Source organism: Centrocercus urophasianus, unplaced genomic scaffold, assembly GCF_019232065.1.
Source record: "Centrocercus urophasianus isolate 14NV4802_14NV808 unplaced genomic scaffold, USGS_Curo_1.0 seq_9, whole genome shotgun sequence".
Lineage (NCBI taxonomy): Eukaryota > Metazoa > Chordata > Aves > Galliformes > Phasianidae > Centrocercus > Centrocercus urophasianus.
In genome coordinates, this window is record NW_024885532.1 from 27,581,857 (window position 1) to 27,597,228 (window position 15,372).

General features: G+C 36.0%; 1 protein-coding gene across 2 annotated transcripts in view; it reads right to left on the reverse strand.

The window, feature by feature from the left end:
- Window positions 1-15,372, reverse strand: part of NBEA (neurobeachin) — a 463,000-nt gene that overhangs the window by 81,015 nt on the left and 366,613 nt on the right. For both annotated transcript variants that reach the window (XM_042839098.1, XM_042839097.1), the window contains exon 45: window positions 6,173-6,285. In XM_042839098.1, the coding sequence (XP_042695032.1) occupies window positions 6,173-6,285 (113 nt within the window). The remainder of the gene's footprint in view (window positions 1-6,172; window positions 6,286-15,372) is intronic.

The window sequence follows — 15,372 nt, forward strand, 5'->3', positions numbered from 1 at the left end:
GGAAGGGAAGGGAAGGGAAGGGAAGGGAAGGGAAGGGAAGGGAAGGGAAGGGAAGGGAAGGGAAGGGAAAGAAGCAGAGGAGATGGAGATTTTTCTCTCGCTAGGACGTCCCACCTTGACTTCTCTGGAGATACTGTATTGGATGAAGAATTGATCTATATGGTCTGAGACTGGGATTCAGGATATATGGGTTAATTTTGCCATTCCACAAACATTTCTATCTCTCCTGATGTAGGAAATCGTACACACTGAAAATGCACTAAAAGTGATCATATCTCTCTTTTATTTTGTTCTGTAATTAAACATCTTGCTGCTTAACCACAATTTGTGTACATCAAATGAATGTATACCTTCTGCAAGAAGGAACTTCAGTAAATAAAATAGCAAGCACAGAGCAAATTGAAAGAAGCCTACCACCAGTTTCCTTAGTTGTTTTTCATCCTTCAGCAAAGAATAAACTAATTTTACTCTGATAAGGCATATGCACTGCTAGATGGTAACTTCTACATAAGGGTAGTCATTCACATTTCCTTGTTGTATGAATGAGACATTTCTGTTTTTATTCTTACAAAGGATATACGTATGGAATTTTTCATAGCTTTCTAGTGCCATTCTCAATCCAGAAAGTCAACTAACACAGTTTTAATTTGTTACTATAGCTATAAAATGCTAGTAAATTCTATATATGGAATGATCCCTCCATCTTTATATAGTCATTGAGGTGCCTTTACTGTGCAAACTAGTTAAAATGACATGCACAAAAAAATATAAAGACAAAGGTTAATCCAAATACTGACTTTCAGTTCAGTACTTTAATGATAAGACTAGTATGGATATTAAATTGGAGTGAGAGAAATTGTTCTGAACCTTAAATAAAAAATTATTTCTCTAAAGTCTTACAAAATGTTTTACCAAACACATCATTTACTTTTTTTTTAATTATAAAAAAAAATAAATAAATCATGTGCATGGGCTTATACCAGATAATATAGCTTCTCCTAAAAAGCTTTTGTAACACACCCTTTTTTACAACCAAGCAAAACATCTCCCTCTACTTCAATATCTATTTGGTCACTTCACTTCTGATGTACTGGTTGCTGTTTATTTCACGCTTCTCTTCCCATTTAAATATAAAGTATTTAACATTAAAAACACACTTCTATTCATGTCATTCTTTTTTTTATCTAGCTAATCTCTTCAGAGATCTGGCCTTTGAACCAGTGTATTGTCAATACATCTAGTGTTTATATCCACTGGACATGTTATGCTAGCTCATGTAATATTTACTGTTTTGCCAGCTATCTTCATAGAACTACATTCTCTCATGAGAGCAGAACTGAATGCAGCATCCTATTTATCCGACCACTGAAATATGCTGCTTATCTTGACTCTAATTCATGCAGTAGCTACCTTATCTGTTTATCTCTTTTTCTCATGCACTGCACAAAATTGTAACTGGGTACAAAAGGAATTTTGAGTTTGGATTTATTTGGTTTTAGCTGAATACAGAGAGCTTTTTCTGACTGTTTGCTTTTTTTCTTAAATAACAACAATAAACATCAACCTTTAAGTAGGGCATCTCAGCAGGGTACTTTAAAGTTTATGATAAATTTGAGTTTTATCCAAATTTAAAAACAGCTTTTCTTTGGCAGTCTCAAAACTATCAACTGACATAAGACTTCTGGCATTTTCAAAGTATGAGAGTTTCATCTGGTAAATTAACTTTCTATTTAAGAAAAGGAATGTGTAGTTGTGTGGCTTAACCCAAATGAGAAACAAAATATTTTTTGTTTTGGTGGTTGAGTTGCATACGGTAAAGAGGGAAGTTTTAGTTACAGAAACTGATTTAATTTTTCCAGTGAGAGTGGCTCTTGATATCCGTGAACTCCATTTCATAGCATACACATTTTAGGAAGTATTAAGTGTGGTTTGCCTTGAAATATTCACACCTCGACGCGTTCATTTGCATTATTACATTTAGAAGCCTTGGGGCTTTATCACTTCCTTTTCTTGAAATGGCACAGTAATAAGAAAAAGTGGTTATGCTTATCACCACCCGTCAGTCAAACACCTTCTATATTAACAAAATAAAAATTTTCCACTCAATGAATGGGCGTGTGACATCTCGTACACGTCAATACTAGTATTACTTTGCCTGGTGAAGAAATCATTTTATTTAACCGGATGTATGACTAGAAGTAAATGAGGAGAAATTCCCATTTACAGTTTAATGAGCAGGGACAATGCAGCACGTCAAACTCATGCATTCAGTGTAATTTAGGAGTAAAAGTCATACAATTTTGCACAAACAATGTCACATCGTAAGTACTTTGCACGAAAACCATAAGCAAAAAAATTCAAGATACAGTAGGGGCTGCAAATACATTTTGTGTATGAATGTTTACTACTACAGGTATTTTTCCAAAGGAGATCTTAGTAAAGAAGAATATAAGCAGATCACAGGGTTGTTTGATTGTAAAAAGATAATCTATGTATCTATAACAGCCTCTTTCACTACCTTTTCATTCTGTCAAACAATAAATATAACCTTTAACCTTGTATATGTAATGAATAAAACTTGAGCCTATGCTGTCTAATCAAATGAAAAGTCCAATATATCCTACAGCTACGTCACCTTCAATGACCATGTACCCTATTTTTTAAATCTCAAATTTTATGTAAAAAAAGAGAAAAAAGAAAAAAAAAAAAAACGAAAAAATCTCTTGATAAGGGAATTTCCACACACTTCAAAGAAAAAGGGTATTAGCATTTTTAGACTAATGTTTAAATATACTTAAATATAATTGCTTTGAGAGGACAAACAACATTCAAATGCAAAGGTGCCTCAGTAAGGAGTGCTACATAAAGCCAGAATAAAATGTAATAGAAGGAATGGACAAGTTATATGCTCAAGACTGCTTTGCTGAAACGTAAATGTTTCAATATGAGTAAATGCAAAAGGCATATGTTCTATTCTGTCACTGACATCATAGGCAAACTGAACACATCTAATTTCATTTCCACAAAACATATGAACTACATTTACAGTTTTTATTCACTTAGAATCTGTGAAAATGCAAAGGCAGTGCGTAATATTTTGTACAGAAAGAAGACTAGTAATCAGAGGTTAAAATATCTCAAAAGACTTTTATCCCATTATCACAAATGGCACTGGAACCTTGTGTGACAGTGGACAAATGAGTAATTTTAAAATGTTAGATTTTATATCTATAGTTAACTATGAAAGATATTTTAAACCAACAAAACAAAACATGACAGGATAGCATCACTTTTAATTTCACTGCTCTGGAGGGCTTTTGCCATGCATGTAGTAGTGCTGGAATTCTTCTAGCTTCAAAAGATTGTTTGAGGCATATTAATTGCTGAATATTAAGGACAGAGGCTTTTTGAAACCCAAGAAGGGCAAACGTGTGGGAAGACTGAAGGTCAGGAACTGACAAAGGAGATTTTCTCCATCAGCAGCTTAGCTGGAGGTTTCGAGCTGCCATCAGATCTGCAAGAAAGCACTGCAGGGTAAAATGTGACACACAGAACTAGGTCCTCTGGAAAATACACTGTGTGTACCTGCTCCAGAGGTCTGACTGAAGCCTGGTGGCACACTTAGTTTCAATAATGTGAATAATAAATCGTTGGCTCCAGTTTTTAAGCACTAGGCTGCTCAGGCTTCACCTCCCAACTGAGGAAAGAAGGGGCTTACTTACAGATATTGGACAAGAATGGAAATTAAAACAGAATTGCAAAGGAAATACTTCAAGTTGGATCTGATTTTTAAGATTTCTACTGATAAAGCATGAATTGAAACAGGGTGCAAGTAACACGTAACAGCTGAAGTGCACAGAAGTACTGCATTTCATACTAACTGGACACTGCCTTTTACAGAAAGTCATTAATCTATATTTCCTTTTAAAATCATTGTGAAATAAAACCTAAGGAACTGCTATCAGATGTTATTGTAATAAACACTGGAAAAAAATGGCAATTACACCCCTTTCATCCTGAGGGCTCCCAAAACACTTTACAGATTGCACATGTGCTTTCTCAGACATCCATGGAATAAATGCAGCCCAGACCTTGCCTGAAAGGGGAGACCACTCTGCTTAACCACTTCCATGTAGATTTGTTCAAAGTTGCCAAAACCAGGCTTTTCCAGAAGAAACCACCAGTAGCTTTCTAATAAGAGGATGCAGTTATCAAACTGTGTAAGAAAAGTTCCTCAAGCAAATACTGCTGCACACATTGGACAGATTCTGAAAGAAACTAATAAATGGGGATTTGATTTCACATTTCCTTTTAAAGGAGAGCATTACCAGGATTGCGATGATACTTAATAAACTGTACATGCACTAATTCCATAATGAGTCTTTACTAACTCATGAGGAAAACATATCTACTCAGCTATCACCATGCTTCCTGTTGCAATTATATACTTTAACAGGCTGCCATAAAAATTTGGATTCAACCAAAACTGAGCAGCTAATGAAGGACTCACGAGACACAGTCTAATCTTGTTGCACTTCACCACACACACTGCTATTCATACTAGAAAGAAGTGAATTAAAAGGATTTTGAAAAGTGTAAGGGTCTTAATGAAAGGTTTATCATGATTAATAACTCTTAAACAGAAATATTTTTATACATGCTAGCAAACGAGCCCATGCAAGATTCTTGCTGATCTCTATTCATGTTTGTAGATTTCCTTTTATTGTTCCCGGTATGCATTACAATGGCATTTTATAAGTGAAAAACACGTTTGTGAAGCATACCTATAATACTGTGAAACGTCTGAAGTTCTTACAACACAAGCAGTGTCTCAACCAACTTGTCTACATTTGAGGCATATTGCTAATGTAGTTTGATTTCTATTTCTTAAAATATAAGAACAAAAATAACAAAGCAAACTTATTTACTTACCCAAGAGGAAAGGGAGAGGGAACTTAATATGCCTCCTCTTGTTATTTTGCAATAAAGTGCTACTCAACTTACAGTGGAAATCTCAAAAAAGCAGGCTTTAAGGAACAGTTACAGAACACATCTATAGGCACTGTAAGTACAACAGGGATGCAAGTCTACGGGATAAGCAGGGTAGGAGCTATCTGCCCAAGATTTTTGCAGGAAAAGGAGGAAAGAAAAGCAGACTTAAATGCAGGAACACCAAAAACTCTCATTCCTAACAGAAGCAGATAACATAGGGACTGCCGCATAAACCCTTGAGGTCATCTTTCTCTCTCTAGCCTCATTCCTAAAGACAGCAAGTGACAGCTTTCTGCAGTTCTGCAGTTCTGAGCTCATGCACTCTCAAAGTGCATGAGCAATTTCTGTCTCCTGGCTGAAGAACCACAGATGTAAGAAATCTAGGATGCAAGAAAGTTGTAATGCCTATACAACAGATACCTCATGTTGGGGATGTTGCAAAGCCTTTCCCGATGAGAAGGTACAGGCACTGCCTTGGCTGATATGAACCAGGAAATACTCTACCCAAAACTCAGATCCAAACCATTTCCTATCCTTCTTCCAGAAGAACATAAGTAGATCTTCCCCTAGGTGATTCTGCCATACATGGTTAGGACACACATTCTCATCAGCCAGGTGGCACAAGTTGGGTAGCAGATGTGAATATATAAACCACAGTGTGGTGATATTAGGAAAATACATAATAAGAATTGTATTATTATAAAGAACTAACTGTCCAAATTTGGTTGGAGGATAAAAAAAACCTCCAAAAATAATAATAGAAACCAGATATTCCATATTCTAAAACACATAAGTACTTCTTAATGAATAATTATTTAACAAGTGCTGCTACTACAGTCTAGCCCCTGCAACAATGTGAAAAATTAGTTCAAATTTTTTATTTCCACTGGATCAGTTTTCATGAAGTGAGGGAGGTAATCAGTGGGATCAAGTGGCCTGATGCACCCAGGAACTGGAAGTCAAAAGGCACTGAGGAGTTACAGGTTTGGAACTGGATCAGTAAGGGTCATGTAAATATTATAATGTAGAGACTCAATATAAAATGATTCTAAAATATAACTCTAATTCATACTTTTTTTACTTTATACAAAGACCTACTTATTAAACAGAACATAAATAATAAACCAACATTTCTTGCTAAAAAGGATGGCTAAGTGCCTTTAGCGGCGTTGAATCATACCTTTGAAAGATCCCTGAAGTTGCCTGGAAGGGTCAGGTCTAACTCTTCAGATTCATAGTTTGTTAAGACCCACGGAAATACAGGGTATTGGTTCAGATCATTGTATGTTCGTCCTATTAAGAAAGAAAACATTATAAGAATTAGGAAACAGTATCAGTTGAAAAGCAATCCAGTAGTTGCATTCATTGCATTGCATGTTCCTGATTCATCCCACTTGATAGAAACAGGTATAAATTTACCAGACAAAAGTAGTTGTTTAGATGCTCTTGAATCAAAAGTCAACACAGACATCAGCATAACATAAAGAGAACAGTATATTTCAAAATCAATTAAAAAACCATGTGCCAATAAGTACCTTATTTTTTATTTTTTTAAAGCTGTTTTTACAGTACAAGTGATAAAATCTAAAACTAATATTAGAGTATAATTTTTCAATCAACTGTATGCAATATGATTGGTTGGTAAAGATTGAGAGTCCAACAACAAGAGGCTGTATTTGAGGCTTACAAATCTGGATCTGTCCTGAAGTATATTATTCTATTATTCCCCACAGTGCTTTTCTGCTAAAGAATGGATGAGAACTCACTGAACTGAAGGTTCGGAACTGCAGAACTGAAGGTGGAAAAATACATGTTTATTTTAACTCTATTTCCTAATCAGTTTGAAACACAAAAAACATTTTACCATTTTAAAAAATGGAGCTGACTGCCCCAGGCCACTTTCTCCAAACATAATGGAAGAAACATTACTGAGATCCCAGAAGCCCAAATATGCAAAAGTCATCTCTAGATAGTTTCAAAAAAAAAAAAAAACAACTGAAAAGAACTGAAACTTATGAGTTCATCACCAGGAAAAGTGTGTTTGGAAGAGGTTGTTACTCCTGTGCCAACTACTATTTAGTAGTATCTAATATTTCACTGATAAGACAAACGAAGCTGCCCACTACCATCCACCATATTGATTTACTAGAAATCACACAATGTGCAACATGAGTATTAAAAACCAAAATCAAGTAATAAATACATGTGTGCGCATTTATATAATATAATTAGCAGACTGAAATAACCCAGGTTAACAATTCCCAGTCCTGCAGCAGATTTACAGCCCTGTCTCACTAACTGCTTCCTTCCAGATTCTGGACAGATTCCTAGGGTAAAAAACCTGGCACAGGAAAACACAGACTTCCTTGTTCAGAGTAGCATTTGCAATTCTACACAAAAATCAGCTCTGCGTTAATGAAATATGAAACTTATACTGCTCTACAAACACCTTATTTTTTCAATAGGAGTTGATGAACATGAAGTCTGTTTCTATTTTGTATATAGTTTTGCTGGAAAAGGAAAAGGTGTTCGGTGTTAACAATTTTGCATTGTTGTTTGTGTTTTGAAAACATTCGTGTCCACAGGAATATAAAAAAAGTAATTTAAGTGCAAATACTACTTCATTTAAAAAAGCAATCTCGGCACTATGTACAACATGCAAATGAACATGGATGGGAACAAACCTACTTCTATAATATCAACAGTGAATGAATATAAAACCATTGTTGGACTAAATTAATTGTTATTATCAATTAAATCAGGAAATAAAGCATAATTTACCTGTGAAAAGGAAGAAAAGGAAAGGCAGTATCTGGTAGAACACTAATCTTTAGCTTGTTTATTTTCTCATAAATCTTTAAGTAAGCTAACTCTGTCTCCTTTTCTGTGTCTTTCAAATAAGAGTATTATTTTCAGCTTTAGCAAGGGATTAATGACATGCAATTTATATAGTTTCTTGACATCGTCACAAGGTTCTATAAAATATGGCCTCTATACAAGTATATCCTTGCACAACAAATGTTTTTCTCTCCATCAGAATCCCCAGTTAAGTTAACAGAAGAGTTTCCAAAAAGAAAATAAGAACAAGAACAATGTTTGGGACGTAAGGAAATAATTTTTACTGTATACTTTTATCTCACTTATAATTCAGTGACACGTTTACCTTACACATTTACAAATAAAGTTTACGTTTATTTAGACAGCAGGCTCAAAAGAAATTTGAGATTGAGGAAAAGATGGAGGTGAGCATAGTCTAATAAAAGCATAAGCAAAAAAAATGATGATTCTTCAGAATCAAAAGCTTTTGTGGTAACAAAAACAGATCTTGAAAATGCTTTGCAAAAACATCTGAGAACATTCTTTTGCAAAATTCTTGAAAGAAAATTTAGGATTATTCAAAGTCACTAATTTATATACAAATATTTTCTATATTGAGATCTCTTTTACTTTCAATATTTATTTCATTCACTTCATTTCAATTTAAATAAATTCCATCAATGAGATTTTGGCTTTCTATTCCAATTTTACATGGGAAAATCACAGATAAGTGCATAGTGCAAGAAAAAAACAATCCCAACTCTAGCTGCCATAGATGAGTTCTCCTTTGCTGTGTGATTCTGACAGGATACTCAAAGTATGGTCACATGAGAAAATGATCCTGTGGAATTAGCTCCATGTTAGCAGCAACTTGTGTGCTTTTAAAAAAAATTCCGTACTGAGAAATAACGTGAAGAAGATAATCTTGCAGTTTGGACAGGATTAGCTACATACTGCATAGAACTTTTGACTCTGGGTTTGAGAATATCACCATAGTCTAAGTAAAATAAGTCAAATATTTACTTCCCACCTCCTCCAGAATTTATAAATCATATGAAGAGAGTAGCTACTAAGAAAAAACATGAAGTTGTTTAGTAAAAAAGTTTGTTTTCCTTCAGCAATTTTCTTTTTAATTACAACAAATGAAAGCGATTGAGGAAGATGGGCCCTAGTCTAAATTGCAAAAGGAGACAGAATGCACATGACAAGGTAGGACCACACATCTATGCTTATCAGAGTGGAAGACAGTGATCTAGGGCTGTAATGGAATTACAAATCCCTAATTCTAAACATGCATAAATATTAGTGGTTTAACTTTCTTAGGAATGTTTTCTTGATCATTTCTGACTTTTTAACGGTCATTTTCAGAGCAAAAAGTCAGCAGATTAATATATTCAGGCATCTCTTTAATTGCACAATGATTCCAGCAAAAATCTTTTATTTTTTTTTTCCCTTTAGATAAATAAACATAAAATGTAAACCTGTACTACTATTGATAGTCACTATACCTTTTTAGAAGCTTCAGATTTCTTACCAAGTAGGCTTACAGAGATTAATATTAAAGGCTGAATATTAAATATTGCAAGCCTCTGACACTAATCTACTTGAACAATACAACTGAGGCATAGTAAATGAGTTCTCAGAATAACTGGATATGTTTCTTCATTAAAAAAACTTTTTAATTAAACCATCCAATTTAACGTTTTTATATGGCACTTTAGTTTTGAAGGTAAAGTGAGCCAGAGACAGCTGACAAAGAAATTATAACTGCAATTCCTTGGTGAAAATGTTAATGACAGCAAAATATTGTTTAATTAGATGATTGCAGCATCTGGATTAACACTCTTTAAGAGCGATGTTCCTGTGCTTGTCTGCTTCTTCACACTTTACAGACATTTTGTCATCTCTAGGTCATTAGGAAAGAATTTTTAATGATTTTTCTAGAAGCAAGTAGTTCGAGTTACATCTAATTAGATGACAATAATAAGCCCAACACATGCAGTAGCTAAATATATACATAATTAACCAGTGAGGGCTTGTACATCACAGAGTAAAAAAGTGGAAAATGCTAAACAGGCAAAGAAAAAAAAAAAAAAAAGGAGGGAGAAGAAGTTCATCTGAATTTATTACCTGACTGAAGATGTCATACTTTTCCACCACATTTTAAAAAATAATCCTTTTCCACTACAAGAAATGACTTACGAAAATTAAGGGTATAATTATTCTCCAGTTCTTTCAAGAGCTGTGACAGGTAGGATTTAAAAGAATTAAAACCGCAATAAATACAAATGCAAACACATATTTAATACACTACAGGTTGAAAAGAAAAAAGTATCAAAAATCAGTTAGTTACGGAGAAATAGATTTCAAATCTAGATTTCTACCTAAAATAATGGGCATTGCAAACATAGAGAATTACTTCTTGTCCCCAGTCTTTCATTTGATGCAGTGGGATTATTTTTAAACACTTTTTCAATAATTTCAAAAATTCAATAAAAGCGAAAATAATAAAAAATGGTCCCTACATCACTCACAGCATTCAGATGACACATATGCTTTAAGGCCTTTTGCTACGTGTCTGATGAACGGACAATTAGTGTATCATTGCTGCTCCCAAGCCTTCAAAGTTAAAGAATCCCTGGGAAGGGAGTAGATAGGAGGAGGGGGAAGGTGGCCTGGAACATCTACACAGCCAGGACAAAAACCAGGGGCATGGAGAGTATAACACTGAGACTGATTGATAAGTAGCAGAGTGCAGTGTTTACCTTTGGGAAAAAAAGAAAAAAACAGGGCTGTAAACATGATGAAATATGGTCAAGTCAGCATAGAGTGCATGAAAGAGGTGAAGACCTTAGAAAAAGAATAGGGAGATGAGAAAATAGTTGGCTAGAGGACCAGAGAAACAGGTTGAAACAAGACTACAGAGTTTTGAAAATGAAGAAAGAGTAAATTTGAACTGAATTTGCACTAAGATATGAGGCTAGCACAAGTGATGAGAATCATATCCTTGCATAGGAAATGATCCAGGGAAAAATAATTGTGATAGAACTAAACAGTTAGTTATTGAGTCATGAGCAGAGATCACAACAGAAACAGTTAAGCTGAAAATGAAGCTAAGGTATGTTTAAGATGTGCTAACAGGGTGATATGGAATTTTAAAAACGTCATAGAAAGATGGATTTTTCCAAGGGGACACTTCAGTATTTTAAACGCTAATGAAGATCTTACAGTCTACATAGTGGCTATGTTTGTTAGGACAGACATATTTAAGAGATACAAGGATAGATTATCGAGTTATGTAGTAGTTCTGTTCTACTGGGATCAACCCAGTCTGTATGATTAGCAACACTAACAAGCAGGTAAAGGACTTAGAGAAGTAAAAGACCAAGCTGCATGTCAAAAATAAAATGAGTTGGTATCAGAAGCCTCACTTCTGAATCGCTTGCATGAGAAGCAGTGTTGCCAGCAGGAACAGGGCAGTAATTGTCCCCCTGTACTCAGCTCTGGTGAGTCCACACCTCAAGTACTGTGTCCAGTTTTGGGCCCCTCACTGCAAGAAAGACATTGAGGCCCTGGAGTGGGTTCAAAGGAGGGCAACAAAGCTGGTGAGGGGTCTGGAGCACAGGGCTTATGAGGAACGGCTGAAGGAGCTGGCAATGTTCAGCCTGGAGAAGAGGAGGCTCAGGGGAGACCTCATTGCTCTCTATAACTTCCTGAAGGGAGGTTGTAGTGAGCTGGGGGTCGGCCTCTTCTCTCGTGTAACTGGTGATAGGATGAGAGGGAATGGCTTCAAGCTGTGCCAGGGGAGATTTAGGCTGGACATTAGGAAATACTGCTTTTCTGAAAGAGTGGTCAGGCACTGGAATGGGCTGCCCAGGGAGGTGGTGGAGTCACCAACCCTGGAGGTGTTCAAGGAACATTTGGATGTTGAGTTGAGGGACATGGTTTAGTGAGAGCTATTGGTGATGGGTGGATGGTTGGACTGGGTGACCTTGAAGGTCTTTTCCAACCTTGGTGTTTCTGTGATTCTGTGATTCTGTGAATGTCTTTTCCAGTACTGCTTCTCCTTGAATAATTTCAGAAAAGAGGCAAAAGAAAATATGAATAGCTTCTTAAAATTTTGTAAAGTGTTAGAGGCCAGTTAAGCACCACTTAAGAAGAAAGGAAGCTACTAAAACTGGCAAAAAACGAGTACTGAACTTCTTTGTTAGTGGATCTCTACTTATTTGGAAGAAAAGAAAAAACTACAAATTTCTTACCAGCAAATGATCTACATTTCTTAGGTGGAAAACATCTACTTTTGATAAGTGACTACGCTATGGTTCAGATATGCTGAATAAATCAGTAAGAGCTACCTGGCAAGATGAATAAAAAATTAAGGTGCACATATTTTTCAATAGCTAAGACCAATGATATTTTTAAACAAGATTATGCTGTTAAATAAAAAGTAGTAGTCCAAAACTAGGCCATCACTGTCTATAAGAACAATTACTGGCAAAGAGGTTGTATCTTTTAAGGGAAGTTTTGAAACTTTTTCTCGCTGGCATTGGCCATGGAGCTCATGTGCATTCCATCATGGTGGATTTCTTTCTTGTCAGCAGGGTTACAGTGAGACTCTTCGCAACACTTCCAAGATCTTGATATATATTTTGGGAAGCCAGTTTCCTAGCCAGTTTCAGCTACAGAAATAAGTTGTCCTTTCAAAAAATAGTTTTCTGAATTTTTGCTTCCATCAAAAATTTTAGAGCTTCTTCCAAACTGGAAAAAGAAGTTTATTGATGTGTAGAATTGCAAGTTGGGTTTCAGCCAGGATTAAATTTTTTAAGTTATTCATAAAGTTTTTTGTCTGTATGTGTGTAGCTGGCAGGAGGCTCAGCTACTGTAAGTAAATTTTATTCTGATTTTCAAACTAAACATCATGAGATTCTATGGGATAGCATCAGTGAAGACAAACGTTATAATTTTTGCAACTGAATTCTATTTGGTTACATTCATAGTCAATTGTTGAAAAAAGGTTCGATTTCTTCTTTTTTTCAAAAACATTCACAAAGTACTGAAGCACTATCAGACCAGCACCCAAGAATCTCACTTTCTTTTATATATCCTTCAAAAATATTTTTAGAGGGTACAGTGGTAAATTCTTCCCCACCTAACATGATGACTTACCCAATTTGGAAAATGATGACAGGACAGAAATTACATAGATTGGTAAGGACCCATTTGCAAATGCTTAGCAATACAGATGGCTTTGAAATAACAGAGTAAGTGACATTCCTTGTGACAAGGAAAAGTTCCCCTAGAGACTCAAATTTACCTTTCTGTCTTCTGGAAATATGACCTTTACCAAAGTTTAGGTCTGAATTTGATCATGTCTTCCTGAAACACTTATATGGCAGGTAATGCTCTTGTACTGACAAGTGAGTTTATACAGTGAACAACAATGAGATTACATGAACAAAAGAAGTTTACCAATAAGAGAGTGATAACAAAAAGTCTGCCAGAAAGTAGATGTGTTGAGTCACTGAGAGACACTACCAAAGTACTGACCTGCTGTAAGCTTTTCAAAGGCAATACAAGCTCACAAAGAAAAATAAGAATATGCTGGTAATCCACCAAACCATGAAACTTGGAATGCATACACTTTTGTAAAGCAGATGAATAATACTAGATGACATTAAGAGAAAGTTGTTTTATGTGAGCAATCAGGTGTTTGGCTACAAAGCTTGCCTAATAGCACTATATCAAAAAAGAAATTTTTTTTTTTTTAAAAAAAAGCATTTTTCTTGAGACCTCTGAGATATTCTGATGGGGTCCCTTCAGGCTGAAGCTTGTTTATTGATGGATACTCTGCTGTAAGTAGCACTGCAATTCCTAATTGAATTCAAGCATAATGATGTCTTCAGGTTTTGATGCATTGGTGATGTACCCAAAAATAAATGACCTTGAAGTTTTTAAACTGATTAAAAATGAAAAGTAATTTATCAAAAATTGGCTTAGCTCTTGTCTCCTCTCATTAAGGAATTTGGACATGCCGCTTAAAGAAGAACCAAACATATGAAAAGGAAATCGTAAGTGAAAGGCAGTTTTGTCGACAACGCATTGGAAAGAGGCTGAGAGGGCTTGAACAACTTCCAGCTCTCCAGCAAGCCCTCCAAGTTTGGGTGACATGGACAGGGAGCCTGTGAGGCTCTACCTGAATTTCCTAAAAACCCAAAGGGCAGCGGATATGTGAGAGACATGGAGCAGCTGGATGTAGCCAGTGTCCAGAGGCAGGATAGCAGCATTTTCATGGCCCGGTGCCAGAGGTAATAAATGCTCCACAGGGCTCCTTTCTTAGGAAGAGATCTGTGCTGACTGTGGCTGTAATGCTCCGAAGCCAGGCTGTTGTGCCTGCATACAACTACACTATACAGACTTTCTAGTCCAGGTCTCTGGTAGCTTCAGGGACACTGCTTTGCACTCCACTGTGCAAAACATGCCCTGAAAACATGCCCTGAGATTTCCAGCCATTCATCGGTAACACTTCTGTATCACACTGGGATAATCTGATGACACATTTATTAACGCCTGTGAGCCTGGATGCACAGAAGATGGCTAGCATATAAACAGAGAAGCAAAAGCCTAAAGGTTTAAAGAAAGTCAGTTTGACAGCTGCTGAATTCTGCCACTGTCCTACTGGGAAGAACACAGCGACTCAGCTCAGACTAGTCACAGTAATGGGCATTTTGGGTGCTACTGTGGGGTTTTGCACTTCCATTTGTCTTCTGTCAGGACAGAGGATAACCTCAAGCAGGAAAGTCAGGACCAAGTAAGAATATGAGATGTGGAGCCTGGTGGGATTTAATTTGTGCTTCAAATTAAAGCTCACTGGAGGGAAATGTCTGAGGAAGCCGCTCGACAGGCAGGTTGATAAGCAGTACGTGCGCTAAAGGCAGGAATCTTAACAATAAACCATATTCTAGAAATCTTTGCATATGGTTTAGAAAATTGCTGCTTCTCACATTTAAAAGTATGTCTAAGTTAATACATAGAAAAGGAAGAGGTGAAAGGAAAAAAAATACACTGTGAATGCCTAATTAATAACAATTGCCAGAAAAACTCTTCTTTTGCCAGTAACGAATGGATGTCTGTGGCAGTTATTTCTCATTTTAAATACCTAATCTGATATTATATTTCAGTTCAAAGAACTAAATGAGAAAAGATGCTGTAATCTAATCATACCACAATCCAGGTGACATCTGTACTAGGCAGAATACTGTTGTTATTCTGCTGTCTTGTTGCTGTTGCTGAGAATGATGAAGTAGCAAAATTACATTTTCCCATTATTATTTCCAGACATTCTCTGGCAATGGTTTGTTGACTCTAATAAAGCTTCAGACAAAGCTGTCAGCAGAGGAAATGGCAAGGAGAGCAAGGAACAGCCTCCACAACAATACATGAATCTAAAGCCTTGGTGATAGGTTGTGCAATTTCTGAGAAAATGCAATGTGTGTATTTCAGGATCTATCAAACCTGCAGCTGAATTCCAGAGGGATGAATGCATTCTATCAAGTCACAGTGCTT